At 48.9% G+C, this 18,606-nt stretch overlaps 1 protein-coding gene across 3 annotated transcripts; it reads left to right on the top strand.

The window, feature by feature from the left end:
* Positions 1–3,618: 3,618 nt before the first annotated feature.
* Positions 3,619–12,052, top strand: LOC113920589 (serine protease 40). 3 transcript variants are annotated; one of them, XM_027590836.1, is made up of 5 exons: positions 3,619–3,769; positions 4,559–4,721; positions 6,756–6,925; positions 8,530–8,696; positions 11,597–12,052. In XM_027590836.1, exons 1-5 carry the CDS (start codon positions 3,646–3,648, stop codon positions 11,912–11,914), a joined length of 942 nt encoding a protein of 313 aa, XP_027446637.1. In that variant the 5' UTR covers positions 3,619–3,645; the 3' UTR covers positions 11,915–12,052. The 3 variants fall into 3 exon arrangements, with proteins under 3 accessions (XP_027446637.1, XP_035582766.1, XP_027446636.1); XM_035726873.1 differs by having other exon boundaries at positions 6,651–6,925; positions 11,876–12,052; XM_027590835.1 differs by having other exon boundaries at positions 6,651–6,925.
* Positions 12,053–18,606: the final 6,554 nt, after the last annotated feature.

The raw sequence follows: 18,606 nt of genomic DNA, 5'->3' as shown, positions 1-18,606 counted from the left end.
ACACAAGGACGCAGCCTCTGCCTCGAGGGAGCTTGTAGTGCAGCAGGAGGGTGGGAAAACGGGGCAGTGCACCCACAGGACAGAAGAGAGGAAGACAATGTTTTTAAGATTCCCCACAAAGTGCCAAGGGAATTCCTAGAGAGAGTGAGCTTCCACTTGGCGGGGAAGGACACAGAGGAAGCCATTAGAGGGTCTGGGATGGTGCAGATGGTCGGGAGATTGGAGGGACATGGGTATACACTGAAGAGAGGGATGGTGCAAAGTGTAGCTACCAGAGAATCAGTGTACCTAAGAGGATGGATGCCATGTCCTAAGTCTGGGGATAGAAGCTGGTGAAGGCAATCTCAAACAGTTTAATGCTGCCACGTTGTGGCAAGGCTCAGAGGAACTTACTACTAGAGGAAAGAGAAAGTGGAAAACCCTGACTGGGCATGAAAATGCCAGAAGGGAAGGTACTGTCCTGTCCCAGCAATTGTAGGTGGTCACTGCAGTGGGGCCTGCAGAGAGGCTATGTGGAACTGTGCCTATGGTCATGGGTGCTGGAGCCTGCTAATTGGGCCCAGTTCTGGCACTGACCCCACCTGCATGTCACTTTGCCTCTCCAGGATTCTGGTTCCTCGTGTGTGAGGTAGGAAATAGGACCGTCCATCCCCACAGGTGGCTGTGTGAGCTCACAGTCCTTGCCCCTCTGCACCAGCCCAGGCTGCCGCTGCTCATAGCGCACCCTCCACTTCTCCAGACCCACCCAGCTCACGATGGTGGCAGCCCTGTCCCAAGCTTATCTTCTGCATTCCCTTGGAAACAGCATGGAGTTGGGACAAGTTGGGGAAAGCTTAGGGCTCTGATTGACTAGAAGCAGGACATAGGGGGGTAAGGATTTGTTTTCCTTGGATTCTGTTTCCTCACCTGTGAACTGCCAATGTACATAGTTGTGGAGATGACACATGGGAGGTGTGGAAGGCATATGTTCCAATGCCAGACATGTCCTTCCCTCCCCCTGAGCACTTCAGAAGCAGCCCAGATGGTGAGCAGCAAATCTCCTATACCTCATCCTCTCCAAAGTCCCCTTCATCTCCCACATTCCCTGAAAACAGTTTTCCTCTGGCTTCTCATGGGGAGGTTGCCTTTGTCCTCAGACATACCTGCCTGGTGCACCCTGGCTCCTGCCCAGTTGTCGCTCCTAGCTTCTGCAATGCCTCCATTCCCCCACTCCTGATGCCTCCTTTGAGCCCTGGTCATCGTGCTTTCCCGCCCTCCCCATCCTGTTCGCTTCCTCCAGCTTACCTTCAAAACTCTCAATCTTGTACTCTATGTCTCTGACTATATTAGGGTTTTCAGTTTTTGTGTGTGTTTGAGGAGTGGAGGGTGTATATATATAACTTCTCAACAGGAAGCCAATTTAGAGAAGGAGTTATCTCAAAAATATGTGTGGATGTGGCTTTGTCTAATAGTGTGAAACCAAGTGAAATTCACACAAGGACCACAAGGTTCCAGAGTTGATGTCAGCAGGACTATGGCAGTCTGGTACTAACAGAGATCAGAGGATGTACAAAATGAAAGTTGGACCCTCAGATCTCCACTAGGGGGAAGCAAGCTGACAGAGCTATTCAGGTGCAAATTTGGTGCAACAATGTGCTCTTTCCCCCCAAAAAAGGACATGGTAAGTGTTCCCAATTATTTTCTTTGTGATTTTTACAGAGAGTCTCCATTATTTCAAATGAATTTAGAACAGTATTTTAACATGCTTCTTTAAAATATAGTCATTGAGATTGCAGCTATAATTCATGAAATTATCAATTAAGGAATACATGACTCATAACAGAAAAATTTAGAACTTCATTCAGGTAAATCTCTAAAGCACTACAAACATTCTTTTATAGATTTTGAAGATTTCCTGTTAAGTTTAAGGAAATATTAAAGGGCAAGAAAAAGTAAGGAAGAGGGAAAGAAAAACAAAACAGTTCAGAGAGTATAAAAGAAGCAAGTATTTAAAATTAAAAAATAATTTAAAAAGGAAGGATGACCAAGAGTCCAAAGGGCAGAGCCAAGAGTCAGAGAATTTTTTCCTAAGGGCTTGAGACCTTGCCCAGTAGGATATATAAACTTATGGATGGACAAGTAACTCCTTTTTACTTTCCATCTCCCCTCCTCCTCCCTCTTTGAATGGCAATGTCTGTGATTGTTATCCTGGGCCTGTCCCACCATTGTATGTTGGGAATATTAGGTTGGTAGTTTCTTCAGTTTTCTAGGTCCACAAATGGAGGAAGAACTGTGGTTATGAACTATATTTAATGGATTAAACCTTGGAACCTCATCCTCACCTAACTTAGAGGATTTCAATAATGAGATTTTGGACTTTGAGCTGAGGAGATACTGATGTTTACATTGAGATGAGGTTGGCTCACAGACAGGATCCTGGACACGGAGGGCAAGGAGAGACTATAACAAGAGGTAGGCTGCTGCAGATTGGTAGATGGCAGGTTTAATTCGCAAGGGACTTTAGGTATGAGGCTTGTCTTAGGGGAATCACAAGATGACTGGATCTCTACACTGGCAGGCCATGATCTTAAAGTTTATATAGAAGCCTTTACTGGGGGGCGCCTGGGTGGCTCAGTCGGTTAAGTGTCTGACTTCAGCTCAGGTCATGATCCCAGGGTCCTGGGATCGAGCCCCACATTGGGCTCCCTGCTCAGCGGGAAGCCTGCTTCTCCCTCTCACTCTGCCTGCCACTCCTCCTGCCTGTGCTCTCTCTCTCTGTCAAAAAAATAAATAAAATCTTAAAGAAGAAGAAGAAGAAGAAGAAGAAGAAGCAGCCTTTACTGGACTCAGTCACATATCTTAGTCCAGATGGTCTCAACAACACCTTACTCTCTCAAGGCTGTGTCCTTGAAGCAGCTCCCACTTGGTAGGCAGAGCATACATTCCAAGGCCAGGAGAGAGAGTGCAGAGCCTCCAATTGCCTGGGTCCAGCTGTAAGATCAACCAATGGTCAAGTCCTCTTAGTGACCTCCTTTAACAGATGAGACTCTGAATTTTGAGCTGATACTGTAATGGGATGAGGCCTTTGGAGTTGTTGGGATATAGTGAATGATTTTGCATTTGGAAAGAACATGAGTGGTTAGCAGTCAGAGGTTGGACTCCCCATACAACCCATACACTTGCATAATGCCCTCCTGATGAAATATCCACCCATGATTATGCCATGCTGTTTTGCACCAGTGAGTTTAAGTAAGGGATATTATCCATAGTGGGTCTGACCTAATTATGTGAACAGGGGGAGGGGGCAGAAATGAGTGCATTGGATCTTGAAAGCTAGTTGGAAATATTTGGTGACATTATAGAAGTGCCTAGCCTCTCTGATCATTAGTGCCTATTCCTGGGCATACACCATAATTGTCCTGATGTCTCTGCTATCAAACTGGGGTCCCTGGGCAGAAGACTCTATGTGCCCTCTGCTTCCCCCTTCAGCCTGGGGCCTCCGGGCTCCAGGCACATGCCGTCCACTGCCTTCTCTGGCTATTCAAGCAGGCCGCAGAGTGGGCTGGGAGGGGGACACTCCCTACGGAGGGAGGCGGTTTCCCGGCGGCCCCCGCAGCCTCGCGCCGCGCAGTCCACTCATCCAGGAGTCGGACGTGGACTGGCCGGATGGCAAGCGCCCAGGCCAAGGGCTCAGGCCCAGGCTGGCAGGGGGCCTGCGTGCTAGCCACAGCCCTGCTCTGGCTGCGTCCGCTGCTGCTGCGCGCTGAGCCCAACGGAACCACCGCAGATGGTGAGTGAGTGGGTGAGGGGTGTCAGGTTCGCCCACCTCTCAAGGGCCCCCCCAAACCCCACCAGCCAGGAGGACCTCTAACTGGCCAAGTGGGGCTCTTGAGTCTCTGGGTCCCTGGTGGGGCCCTCCTTGGGTCAGGGAGGGCCAAGGCCTAGGAGACCAGGCTCTTTCCCACTGGGTCTCAAGCATCTTCAGTTCAAGGGAGGAGGTCTGGCACTGGCCCGTCATTTTGGGCCCCCACACCTTCTTCATTTTAAGAATGGGGATGCAGTCCTTCAGCGGGAGAATTGTGAAGCAGAATGTGTTCCATGTGGCCTCAGTTTCCCTAGAATATTAGGCTTGGGGTGGGGGGGTGCAACCACTTAATCATCTATAACCCTGAGCAAACAGCATCCCTCAGAAGTCCTCAGTTTTGGGGACTTCAAACAGTGGTGTGCTAGTTAAGTTAAATAAGGTCTGGGGAAGTGCCTGGGGCGGCACCACCTCCGAGACCTCTGCACCCCAGTGAGTGCAGATGTGTACCTCTGCAGCTGCCTGCTTCCCTCCCCCTCGATGACCACTCCCCCTTCTTACTCAGACCCAAAGACTGCTTCCTTTGCACTACCATCACCAGCAAAGCCAGGCGGGCATTTGTTACATGAGCAGTGTCACTTCACCCTGGGCCTTGGATTTTCCAGCTGAAAGTGAGGAGGGTCCATGGTGGCCCTGAGCCTGTTGATGCTGACATTTGGAGACACCAAGGCTGGCATCCATAATACAGGTGCTTCATGGGTAGGATTGTCTCCACAGTGTGTGGGAAGCCAGCAGTAAGTGGGAAGATCTTTGGTGGCCAGAACGCACCTGACCAACGGTGGCCATGGCAGGCCAGCCTGCTCTACCTTGGCAAGCACATCTGCGGAGCTGCCCTCATAGATGCCTACTGGGTGATCTCAGCTGCCCACTGCTTCCAAAAGTACGTGTTCCCAATGGGCCCAGCTGCTGGGGTGGGATTGGGGAGGGAGTCATAAGATGGACAGAACAGAAGGGGTTGAAGAATGTCCCAGCCCTTTTTCCTTAGGGAAAGGCTGTTGCCCCTGCCTTTGACCCAGCAGTCCCCTCTACTTGGAATGCCATGCTTACTCACCACCTGACTCCAGTCTCCTGACTGTCTGAGTTCACATCTCCCAGGACAAAGGCCATTTACCTCATCTCTTCCTCTGGGGATATCCCCATCTGTCCCCCTCCTCACACTTTGGTAATACCAAGATGGCTTGGTTATCTCAGCTACATGTACATTACTTTTAAATAGTTAAATGGAAATTAACTCTAATTGTGATTATCAGCAAATACTGGAAAACAGACTTTAGTTCCAAAAGAATTGCCTCCAGCCCACTCTTTGTCTTCCTTAAACTTTAGGATTCTAAGTCCTGTTCTCACTCAAGGTAGACTCTGGTTTCTGCATCCTGCCCAGCTCTCGACAGTCCAACAAGATCTCAGGGGGTTTCAGTTTACTCTTATGCAAATGGTAGTAGATATGTAGTGTCCCCGGCTGAACATATGGCACAGGGTTTAGGCTTTAAGTCAGAGCAATATTTTCAGGGCCCCCACTTCCCAGGGCTGGGGGAGCATCAGTTAGGGCCTGGACAAAATGGACAATTATTTTGTACTCTTCCAGTCAGGCTGTTCAGAGGTCATCATCAGCACAACTGCCAGAGACTTCCCTGGGTCCTAACCACCCACACATTCTAGCACATTTCTCTCTGAAGGCATCCCAGGGCACAGCCTGTTTAACCAGCACCCAGAAATTCCTGTCACTGCTGTGGAACTATGTGCCTAAGAGATCCTGTGGTCATCATTGTCCCTATAGGCCAGAGTGAGGCATGAAGCAAATGGTTTCTGTCCTGGGAGACAGGATGCAAATAGGCTGCTCCTCAGGTGTATCCTGAACTTACTCTGTGTCCAGACGGAGTGGGGAGAACATCACACTCCAAGTCAGAGGAGGTCGAGCCATTGGCATCAACTGGCTTTGAGACCCCACTTGGGTTTTATTCATTTATTCAGCACCCACAAGTGCCAGGCCCCATATGAGGCCCACTGTGGAGGATGTGGAGATGCAGACCTTGAAGCTTCTTATACTATCAGGAAAGTGAGACATAAACCCAACTACTGTGATGCAGGATGGAGAGGCCAGAATATGCAAGAGAATGGATTCTGAGCCAGTGTCAGGAAAGATGCCATGCATCCTATAAGAGGGGCTTGGAGCTAGCAAGGCTTTGTGGGAGAAGAGTACAGGCATGTGGAATCTGGGCAAAGTAGCAGCACAAGCAGGCCATTTGTGTGGGAAAATTGCTCATGTTCCAGAGATAAGGAGAAGTTCAGTTACATGCATTCCCCTATTTGCTCCACACAGACTCACTGAGTGCCTGTCTCCAGATGGGGACCAGTCTTGGAGAAGTATGTGTGTGTGAAGACTGGGAAGAGGGAATGGATCATTCTGGGCTGGGAAATGGGGTCTTTGAGAACTACTTCAAGCCATGGAACAGTCCAATGTTTCTAGTCAGAACTGGGAATGAGCCAAGTCTTCTCTCCTCTAAAATAAAGGAGTATAGTTTGATGTACTCTGCTGTTTCTTTCCAGCACTGAGATTCTCTGCTCCTTTGATTTGGGGGCATACTGGGGAAGCCATCAGACACTTTCACGGGACAAATGTCCTGAGGCTACAGACAGACATCCAACCCAACTGACAAGAATATTAGGAAGGGAGGAGAGAGCAACCTCTGGAATAATGGTGGTGTCTGGTTGCTTACGAGAGTGGGGGGAGTTGAGGGTAGACAGGTGAGGATGTGAGGGTGCTGGCCCAGGCCACAGCGGAGACAGGTGACAATGCAGCATCTCATGACAGGTCCCATGAACCATCTGACTACCGGATCCTGCTCGGGTACCATCAGCTCCAACATCCCACTGAGCATAGCCGACAGATGACAGTGTATCAACTCATTGTTCACAGTGAATTTAACAAGCGCTACTTCATGGGAAGCGACATCGCCCTGTTGCAACTGCATCTGTCTGTGAACTTTACTTCCCACATTCTCCCCGCCTGCCTCCCAGGGCCGACCACGAAGCTGCCCATTCACAGCAGCTGCTGGATCACTGGCTGGGGGATGATCACCGAGGATGGTGAGTAGGGGTGGGGCAGGCCGGGAGGGCAAGATCCAAGGAGGAGGGAGGTATGATGCCCATTGTAGGGCCCTTCCAGCCTGGAAACCATGTCTGGCAAATTTCTTTCTGCCCATGGATCAAAAAGTCTGAGCATCACTAACTTTCAGAGTCAGGAACTTGGGTCCTTGGAATCCAAGCCATTCTGGATTCCACCCTGACTCCAAGGTCCTGCTTGGGACCATGTCAGGCCCCTCCAAGGCTTCACCAAACACCTCTTGGGCTTCCCCTGCCATGGAAGGTACATGGGGCAGCAGGAAGGAAATAAAAGCAGGCCTGCTTGCCAGCCTGGGAGGCGAAGTTGGGCTATTGACAGCTTAAGAACATTTTCCTCTGTGACTTTTACTTCCCCTCATCCATTACCTCAAGTAAAACTGGCCCATTTTGCCAGCTTGCTTGCTGGTATATTTTTAGGCTGAGACAGGAGAAATGGTGGGATTTTTGACACAATGGTGAATACTATACTTTTGTCTTAGGAAAACATACTTTTGAGTGAAAAAACTAGAATGTACATTTGGCTGACCTGTAGGGTCATAGGTCTGCCATGATCTGGTGGAGTATCTCTGGTGGCACTGGGGGCAAGACTTGCTGGGCTGAGCCCCTGGCCCCTAACTGTCAGGCACAGTCTCTGGTCATGAGAACCACCAGCTCTCCAGCACTTCCAGAGACAGCCTCCTGGGATGGACTATGGCTCCGTAAGGACCACGGGCAGAGCCAGGAGGGTTCTACAAGACAGTCGGAGGCCAGGACTTGGGGCAGGAGGGGAAGGCACAGGCCAGATCAGGAGAGACGGAGCCGACAGAGCCGACAGAGCCGACAGAGCCGACGGAGCCTGCAGCTCTGCGGCTTCCTCCACGTCCTCCCCTGACCACAGCCGCGAGGCTGGGGCTGCCCCCGGGGACCCCCGAGAGCTGCACATGAGCAGTGCTGCCCGGGGTGGGGGGCTGTCCCCGTGCCACTGTGCTGCCACATGCAAACACCAGTCAGCCCTGGGAGCCATGTGCAGACACAGAGGCCACATGGGGAGCCTCTCCAGACCAGCTGCCGCTTGAGGCTGGGCCATGTCTTCTTGGTCAGACTCCCTCAGCCCACCTGGCATCTCGCAGGCACATCGATGCCACCCAGCCCAGACTCCCCGCTTCCACCCTCTGTGCTTCTACTTCTAGCTCTGCATAGCTGCCCCTGTCATTGTTTTCAAAACATAAGGAGACCCTTCAGTTGGTTTCCCAGTGTGCTTAGCATGAAATCCGAACTGCACGGCCTGGTGAGGAGGCCCTGCTTGCTCCGGACCCTGGTATGACCTGGCCTCACCTCATACAACCCCCACTCCCACCCCATGCAGCCACGTAGACCTCCCCCCAGCCCTTCCTGCTGCAGGCCCCTCACCTTTGTGCTCCTGTCCATCCTACACGTCTTGTCCCCTCATCTTTGCAAGTCCTCTGAGAGACGCCCCAATCCTGTCAGCTAGAATCGGCAGCATGTCCATGAGCCGGCAGGGGGGAGAGGGAGCGAGCCTCCCTCCCAGGCTCCACCCCACATCTGCCCTCTCCCCCACCCCCCTGCAGATTTCCTGGCCTCACCATTGCAGCTGCAGGAAGGAGAGGTTGGCATTGTTGACAGTGAGATCTGTAAAATCTATTTCCAATCACCAGACTCCAGCAGCAGTGAATATTCTATACACGAGGATATGTTTTGTGCCGGGGACCTCATGACAGGAAAGTCCATCTGCCGAGTAAGTGACATGGGCTCCGGGTGTCCCGTGGGAACTCAGGCTGCGCCTCTTCTCCTGTGGGGTCTGCCCCCGTCTGTCACCTCTGAATCCTGCCCCAGCCCCCGACTTCCTCTTCCTAAGCCCAGCCCAGCCTCAAGTGTCAGAGCTGAAGCTCAGAAGTCCCCAAAGGGTGCTAGTTAATACCATACTTGTCTTCTTTAAAAAAACACTGTTGAAGCATAGCATACGTAGAAAAGGGCATAATTCACAGATGTGCTGTTCAGTATAGTTTTAGGAATTGGCACACTCATGTAACCAGCACCAGAAGAGTCCTCCTCATACCGCCTTCTTGTCACTAACTCCCTGAGAGTAGCTCTGGCTTCTGAAGCTGCTGGGGATTCGTGTTGAGACTTACATACAGGGAATGAGACAGGATGCATTTTCGTCTGGTCTCCTCCAGGCAAGGTTATGTTTGCAAGATTTATCCAACTTAGGTGTAGTTTACATCGTTCGTTTACTGCTATATGGTAACCGCTGTGTGAACATACTATCCCTTTATCTATCCTTTCTAGTCTTGGTGGCATTTGGATAGTTTCCACTTGAGACCATTGCAGATAGATTTGCTATGAACATCCTAGCGCATATGTCTCAGTGCCCATGGGTTCATATTTGGGTGCGGTATAACCCTAGGAGTAGAATTACTGTGCCATGAGGTATGCAAGCTTCGTCTCTCACAGGTACCGGAGAGCAGCTTTCTAACCTGCTTGGTAGCAGTTTGCACTCCCACTAGCAGTGGCTGAGAGTTGTCTTTGCTCTGTGTTGTCTCCAGTACTTCATGTTGCCTGCCATTTTCAATTTAACAATTTCATGTGATTTTTAATTTTATTTCTCTGGTGAATAATGGAGATAAGCACTTTTTCATATATATATTGCCTCTTTTAAAGAATGACTATTTATGGTTTTTTTCATTGTTTCTATGGGGTCATGTGCCTTTCTTACTGAATAGGCCATGAGTATGTTATTGGACATATGTGTTAAGAATGTCCTTTACTCTATGGAATCCTCTCTTTTATGGTGGGGAAACTGAGACACAGAGAGGAAAGTGGATAGCCCAAGGTGAGGTAGCATGACAGTCAAACCTAGAAAACCAATGCCCTCCTCTGGAGCTGTGGCCCCCACGGGCTTCCTTCTATAGCCCCCCCGCCCCCCCCCCCGCCTCCTGCTCCTTCTTGTTAGCTCTTTGTCTCTCTCCTTGGCCATCTCCCACCAGCTCAGAAACATACTGTCGTGATTCCCATCTTCAAACGCCCTACATGCACCTTCTCTCCTCCCCAAACCCCTGCCCTGGGCCCTGATTCTCAGCCTGCCTTCCCAGCAGGGCTCACCCCAGTGGTGTCTGCATAGGCCCTCTCCAACTTGCTCCTGTCTCTTTCTGGGCTCCTCAGCCCATTCCATCAGGTTTTTGTGCTTGCCCTTTCTCCACAGTGCTCCAATCAAGATAGCTAGATGCCTAGGTCTCACCTCTGACCTCTTCCCACCTGGTGCTCAGCCATGCACCTGCAACATCTCCCATCACAATCAGAGGGCAGGCCCTCCTCTGTCACCTGCTCTCTTCGACCTCTTTCTGACCTCCGCACACCAAGGACCCACCACTCCGCCCTATCCTGCTTTTCTGGCCCTGCTCCATTTTTACCTTAGATGGAGGGAAAGGGCCAGATATGCCAAATCGTATGCTTCAGCCTTTCTCTCCTGTCTTTGTTGTACTCTTTCTGCTCAAAGTAGTGTCCTGACCGGGCTCCCTGTGCTGATTTCTGCCCTACCACTGGCTGTGCTTCATCCAGCCTCAGAAAATCCTACCATCCTTCTAGAATCTGGACCAGGTCACATTACTTCCCTGCTGAGTGTCCTTCACTGTCTCATCACCCCGACCCTCCCAGCTGATAAGGGACTGGGACTTGGCCCTGTCACTCCTTGGCCTCACCTATTCCAAGCAGGCTGGCTACCTGTGCCTGGATCTTTCCGGTCAAGCCTTGCACATCGCTCCCATCTTGGCTCAGAGGCTATCTGGTGCTCCAGGTAGGGCAGTCCTTCTTGCCACTCACCACCCCCTGGCACCTCTGTTCCACATCTTGCATCTGCAGATGTGTGTGATCTACTGTCTGTCTTCATTGTCCACATCACTTTTGTGTCTCCTGCACGCAGAGGGGACTTGGTCATGTTTATTCAACAGAAGGCTGGAAGGATGCTGTGTTTCCTTGGTCCCTACTTCTTAGACCATGATATGGAAGCATTACGCCCCATGGTGGCAGGTGCCTTCCTGTCTTGGAGTCCTGAGCTCCAAGTCCCCAGCATTCTTCTGGGACCCCTTGGGCACCCTACCATTCTGACCACCCTACCAGTCCAGGCTCAGGCATCACTTCTTTTCCTCAGACACATCTCACAGTTTGCATTTTCTCAAGAAGCTCAGCAAAGAATTAGAGGGAAAACTAGAGAACTTAAGTCCAAAAATAAAGGCTCAGGTGGGATGCAGTCCTGGCCTGAGGATTCAGCTAGGTGCTACCAGGTGCTACCTTCTCTCCCATAGAGCTGAAAGCACAAAGGGCTGGCATCCAACACCTGGAGCCCCCCTGTACATTCTCATAGGTCTGTGACTGCCAGCCTAGGGCCCCTCCAGAGCTTTGTGAGTTGAGCTCCAGAGCCTACCCTTGAGATTTTGATTGAAGAGGTCTGCAGTGGGACCCTGTGTCTGGACTTTTCAAATGCTTCACGTGATTCTGAGGAGAACCACTCACAGCCCACGTGACACAAGGCTTCCTAAATTCCACTCTGGTGGAGGACAAGAGCACTGTCTTCACACTGCCTAAAACATATGTGTCCCTCTCTATCTTGGTTCCCACAACTCATTCTGCCTCTTTCCTCAGGGAGATTCTGGGGGCCCCCTGGTCTGCAAGCTGAACAGTAGTACTTGGTTTCTGATGGGGCTGTCTAGCTGGAGCCTGGCCTGCCGCTACCCCATAAGCCCCAGCGTCTTCACTAGGCTCACCTACTTCTCCAGCTGGATCAGTGAGAAGCAGAAGAACTCGCCCAATCCTGAACCTTCTTTTGCTCCTCCTCAAGAAAAACCTCCTATTTTGAGTGACTTCACTTCTCTGGGCACCGTCCACAAGCCCAGCACCTGCATAACCCTTGTGTCTTCACAGACCTCCCTCCTGCTGCTGATTTCCCTAAGGACTCTGTGACAGAACCCATGGTGCCCCTTCCTGGCCCACCCCCCACAAGCTTGTCTGCGTTAGTGCCAACGGGCTCTGCATTCTTCTTAACTGTGTCCATCTCTGAGCTCTCCTGTGCATCTGAGGCCTGCTGCAGGCCTGACAAAATAAAAATAATTAAAGAAGTTTCCCGCCCCTGTTATGGACCTGTCAGAGCTACCAACCACCCCCACGCTATTGTTCTTCAAGCTCCTCAGCACAGGAAGATCTCCCTCCTCCCTGGAATAAGGGTGGGGAAGAGAGGGACACTCAGGGGCTTGCTGGCCATCCAGAGCTGAGCCACTAGCCTTGAGGAGTCTTCCAGAAGAGTTATCATGGCTTAGAGGCCAGAGTCTCACCTCATGGAGGAAATGGCATGCTCTAGGTCCCACAGAGAACTAGTGGGGACGGGTCCTCCTAGAGGTGGATGATTTGCCATGAGCTGGGCATGAAGAAAGATATTCTAGGCCCACAGGTCACATAGGCTCTGTTGGAAAGACTCTGTTTGAAGTAGACCGTGAAGGGTCCTGGCCATCAGGCTAGGGTCTGAAGTATCAGGTCAGCTGCCCTCAGAGCTCTACTCCAGGGTTAGCTCTCAGTCTATTCCCCTAGTACCCACAGCTCTGTCTTTCCCCAGTCTCTCAGGACCCAGAGCACCACCCCCTGGAGATTTGACATAGTTTGTGGTTTGGCTGACCCTGGACTTGCTGGGCCAGCACTGAGCCAAAGCCATGTCCTGAGCTGCCCCCTACAAACATGTCTGGGTCACAGAATCTAAACTAATTAGCAGAATGCTCAGAAGGGTCTCACAACCACAGGCCCCCAACCTGAATACTTGCTGATCTGGGAGCAGGCCCCTACCATTGCAGGCCCACTGCATCCAAAGTGCCATCAGGTGTTCTGTGCAAATTCTTTCCACTCTTGTCCCTCAGACAGCCTAGACTCTCACCAGCAGGTGAGAACAGGTCAAGTCACATGCACATGGTCACCAGAATCTTGTTGCCTTTAAGCCCTCTGCTACTCCTGCAGAGTTTTCCTTCCCAGCTTAGCAGTATCTGGAAGTGAGAAAAAACCATTCCTTCCCTGTTAATAAACTCAGTTATGGGGCTCCATGGCCGGGTTGCTGGGCCCTGAGGTGGGAGTCAGCACTTAGTTCAGATTTGGAGTGTTAGCCACCTACCACTTTCCTAGGCTCATGGTGATGGTGTTGGATTTCTCTCAAATAGAGACTTCTGTTTTGTCCATCAATAGCTATGCTTCTGTGTGAAACATGGAATGATATGACTACTTGCTTCTCCATGAAGTGTCTTGGGCCCCTAACTCACAGATGCAAATTCATTTCCAGTCCACTCTGCAGATCTGCCAAATCACAGCTCCACCACAGCGTACTTCCCTATTACCCACCGCCAGCTTCAACGCTCAGTATTACTATCCAGGTTTGATCTCTTTACGGATCTGGACCTGAGGCCTAGGTCTGAGGTCATTTGGGTAGTAAATAGTAGACCAGAAATTCCAACCCAGATCTCTTCAAGGAGCTCAGAGGTCTTCCCTCTAATGCAGGCCATTCTCAGGCACCTCAAGGCCCTGTGTGACTTCCTTTCTCAGGCTACCTGTGAGAAGTATGATGAGAGGCTTGGGCTGACTGTCCCAAATGTGGCTCTGGTCAGTGGCAAGGAAAGATCCCTGATGTCAGGGCACAGAGCGGGTCTGCAGGGCCAGTGAGTCTGCAGCTGGGGGACAGGCTGAGAGTGCTGAGTGCCACTGCAGTGGGTTTCACCAGCCCTGCCCTCAGGAGCTCCCAATGGGCTGGTGGCTCACATCCCCAAAGAAACCTAGGGTGAGCAGGGGAGGGGAGAAGAAAATGTAGAATTAATGGGGAAATCCAGAGAAACTAAAGGTGATCCTGAAGTTGCCGGTAGCCGGGGGACGAGGGTAGGCTAATGAGAGGTTGGGCTTGAAGAAGGCTTTGTACACATTCTGCTCTTTTCCCATTCCATACCCTGTGACAAATGCTGCCTAATATTTCTCAGGTGCCAGGATGCTGCAGCGTGGTCATGTCAGCTAGTGTGTAGGTCCAGACAGCCACCTTGAGCATGTGCCCTCCTTGCTCTTACTTCTATACCCCCCACCCCACACCACCCCCGTGCAGAGGGAGCACTACCTGGGGAGACTTGGTCCTTCCTCTGCTATTTCTTCTAAGGGCTTTAAAGTTGAAGCCCTGGCTGCAGGAGTTGCCTGGCAGGTGGCAGTATGGAGGAGAGGTTAAGAGTGGCTTTTTGGTGCCTGAGGCCCTCTGCTCTGGGGTCACCCTTGCTTCTCCTTGAACTCAGCAGGACGTCTGTCCTTCTCTGGTGCATGGTACCAAACAGTGACAGAGTAGCTGCTAACCCCTGGGGAATATGAGCGCACATATGAAAATAATTATACACCTTGAAGTATGATTGCCACATAAGAAATACAACAGACTGAACGTTATTTATTATTTGAAATAGAATTATTGGAAGAGACTGACTCCAGATAATTAATAAACACAGTAAAATTCCTTATGGGTATGGGACATATTGTTAGCAATAATACCCAAGACAAACCACAGGGAAGAACCTAGTCAAAATATTGCATATATAAAATATAATGGCTGAATTAGAGGGCACAATAGATTGGGTAAATGGCAGGATAAACACAGGTCAAAGAGGCGTGCACTTGCTGCTTTCTGTGGCCATTATGGAAGTATGGACTCTGGAGCGGGCCCACTTAGAGTAGGATCATTTGTGGAGTTTCTTTACAAAAGAACTAATTACCAAGGTGTGCTTGGGGTATATGGAGAAGAGGAGGCTGGTACAGGAGCCTGGCATAAGCAGCAGCAACAGAGCTTTTGTCACGCACCCCCCCCCGGCCTTTTCACCCCTCCCCCACTGTCTCCAGCACCCCCACCACCGCCAGCCCTAAGGGACAAGGGAGGGAGAATGAGGAGCAGGGACCAGCAGCTGAGGGACACAATAACTGAGGAAACCTCACAAATAAGGTTTTCATGGAAATAAACATTGTGACCACTTTAGTCCCTTCCTGAGATCTTCAGCTGAGGCTCCCCAGGGGCTGAACCCCTGCAGCCAGAGAACACTGGAGGCTGTCAGGCCTTTCTACTTCCCACTTCCACCCCACAGAAGGAGTGGGATGGGTTTGTCTGGAGGGATAGACAGGAGGTAACTGCTACAGGGGGGCTAGATCACTAGATTCCACTCTAATGCTTAAAAAAAGAAATTAAAAGTTTTCACTAATCATTAAAAAAATCTTCATAGGACACCTGGCTGCCTCAGTTGGTGGAGTATACGACACTTTTTTTTTTAACATTTTTTATTGAAATTCGATTAATGAACATGTAATGTATTATTGGTTTTAGAGGTAGAAAACTGTGATTCATCAGTCTTATATACTACCCAGTGCTCATTACATCACATGCCCTCCTTATTTTTCTTTCTTTTTTTATTGTTATGTTAATCACCATATATTATATAATTTGTTTGGGTGTACTGTTCCATGATTCATTGTTCATAACACCCAGTGCTCCATGCAGAACGTGCCCTCCTTAATACCCATCACCAGGCTAACCCATCCCCCTACTCTCCTCCCCTCCAGAAACCTCAGTTTGTTTTTCAGAGTCCATCATCTCTCCTGGTTCGTCTCCCCCTCTGACTTACTCCCCTTCATTCTTCCTCTCCTGCTATCTTCTTCTTTTTCTTTTTTCTTAAAATATGTTGCGTTATTTGTTTCAGAAGTACAGATCTGTGATTTAACGGTCTTACACAATTCACAGTGCTCACCGTAGCACATATCTTCCCCAATGTCCATCACCCAGCCACCCCATCCCTCCCACCCCCGACCACTCCAGCGACCCTCAGTTTGTTCCTGAGATTAAGAATTCCTCATATCAGTGAGGTCATATGATACATGTCTTTCTCTGATTGACTTATTTCACTCAGCATAACACCCTCCAGTTCCATCCACGTCGTTGCAAATGGCAAGATCTCATTCCTTTTGATGGCTGCATAATATTCCATTGTGTATATATACCACCTCTTCTTTATCCATTCATCTGTCGATGGACATCTTGGCTCTTTCCACAGTTTGGCTATTGTGGACATTGCTGCTATAAATATTGGGGTGCACGTACCCCTTCGGGTCCCTACATTTGTATCTTTGGGGTAAATACCCAGTAGTGCAATTGCTGGACCGAATGGTAGCTCTAGTTTCAACTGTTTGAGGAACCTCCATACTGTTTTCCAGAGGGGTTGCACCAGCTTGCATTCCCACCAACAGTGTAGGAGGGTTCCCCATTCTCCACATCCCCGCCAACATCTGTCGTTCCCTGACTTGTTAATTTTAGCCATTCTGACGGGTGTGAGGTGGTATCTCCTTGAGGTTTTGATTTGGATTTCCCTGATGCCGAGCGATGTTGAGCACTTTTTCATGTGCCTGTTGGCCATTTGGATGTCTTCTTTGGAAAAATGTCTGCTCATGTCTTCTGCCCATTTCTTGATTGGATTATTTGTTCTTTGGGTGTTGAGTTTGATAAGTTCTTTATAGATTTTGGATACTAGCCCTTTATCTGATCTGTCATTTGCAAATATTTTCTCCCATTCTGTCGGTTGTCTTTTGGTTTTGTGGACTGTTTCTTTTGCTGTGCAAAAGATTTTTATCTTGATGAAATCCTAATAGTTCATTTTTGCCCTGGCTTCCTGTGCCTTTGGTGATGTTTCTAGGAAGAAGTTGCTGCGGCTGAGGTCGAAGAGGTTGCTACCTGTGTTCTCCTTTAGGATTTGGATGGACTCCTGTCTCACGTTTAGGTCTTTCAACCATTTGGAGTCTATTTTTGTGTGTGGTGTAAGGAAATGGTCCAGTTTCATTCTTCTGCATGTGGCTGTCCAATTTTCCCAACACCATTTGTTGAAGAGACTGTCTTTTTTCCACTGGACATTCTTTCCTGCTTTGTCAAAGATGAGTTGACCACAGAGTTGAGGGTCCATTTCTGGGCTCTCGATTCTGTTCCATTGATCTATGTGTCTGTTTTTGTGCCAGTACCATACTGTCTTGATGATGACAGCTTTGTAATAGAGCTGGAAGTCCGGAATTGTGATGCCGCCAGCTTTGCTTTTCTTTTTCAAGATTCCTCTGGCTATTCGGGGTCTCTTCTGGTTCCATACAAATTTTAGGATTATTTGTTCCATTTCTTTGAAAAAAGTGGATAGTATTTTGATGGGGATTGCACTGAATGTGTAGATTGCTCTAGGTAGCATTGACATCTTCACAATGTTCGTTCTTCCAATCCATGAGCATGGAACGTTTTTCCATTTCTTTGTGTCTTCTTCAATTTCTTTCATGAGTATTTTATAGTTTTCTGAGTACAGATCCTTTGCCTCTTTGGTTAAATTTATTCCTAGGTATCTTATGGTTTTGGGTGCAACTGTGAATGGGATTGAGTCCTTGATTTGTCTCTCTTCTGTCTTGTTGTTGGTTTATAGGAATGCCACTGATTTCTGTGCATTGATTTTATAGCCTGCTACTTGACTGAATTCCTGTATGAGTTCTAGCAGTTTTGGGGTGGAGTCTTTTGGGTTTTCCACATAAAGTATCATATCATCTGCAAAGAGTGAGAGTTTGACTTCCTCTTTGCCAATTTGGATGCCTTTGATTTCTTTTTGTTGTCTGATTGCTGTGGCTAGGACTTCTAATACTATGTTGAATAGCAGTGGTGAGAGTGGACATCCCTGCCGCGTTCCTGACCTTAGGGGAAAAGCTCTCAGCTTTTCCCCATTGAGAATGATATTCGCTGTAGGTTTTTCGTAGATGGCTTTTATGATATTGAGGTATGTACCCTCTATCCCTATACTCTGAAGAGTTTTGATCAAGAAAGGATGCTGTACTTTGTCAAATGTTTTTTCTGCATCTATTGAGAGGATCATACGATTCTTGTTCTTTCTTTTGTTAATGTATTGTATCACGTTGATTGATTTGCGGATGTTGAACCAGCCTTGCAGCCCAGGGATAAATCCCACTTGGTCGTGGTGAATAATCCTTTTAATGTACTGTTGGATCCTATTGGCTAGTATTTTGGTGAGAATTTTTGCATCCATGTTCGTCAAGGATATTGGTCTGTAATTCTCCTTTTTGATGGGGTCTTTGTCTGGTTTTGGGATCAAGGTAATGGTGGCCTCATAAAATGAATTTGGAAGTTTTCCTTCCATTTCTATTTTTTGGAACAGTTTCAGGAGAATAGGTATTAATTCTTCTTTAAATGTCTGATAGAATTCCCCTGGGAAGCCATCTGGCCCTGGGCTTTTGTTTGTTGGGAGATTTTTGATGACTGCTTGAATTTCCTTCGTGGTTATAGGTCTGTTCAGGTTTTCTATTTCTTCCTGGTTCAGTTTTGGTAGTTGCTACATCTCTAGGAATGCACCCATTTCTTCCAGGTTATCTAATTTGCTGGCATAGAGTTGCTCATAATATGGTCTTATAATTGTTTGTATTTCTTTGGTGTTGGTTGTGATCTCTCCTCTTTCATTCATGATTTTGTTGATTTGGGTCATTTCTCTTTTCTTTTTGATCAGTCTGGCCAGGGGTTTATCAATCTTGTTAATTCTTTCAAAGAACCAGCTCCTAGTTTCGTTGATCTGTTCTACTGTTCTTTT

This window comes from Zalophus californianus, chromosome 3 (genome assembly GCF_009762305.2).
Source record: "Zalophus californianus isolate mZalCal1 chromosome 3, mZalCal1.pri.v2, whole genome shotgun sequence".
In the NCBI taxonomy this organism is placed as follows: domain Eukaryota; kingdom Metazoa; phylum Chordata; class Mammalia; order Carnivora; family Otariidae; genus Zalophus; species Zalophus californianus.
The sequence above is the reverse complement of the archived record's forward strand: the minus strand, read 5'-3'. Positions and strand labels throughout refer to the sequence as shown.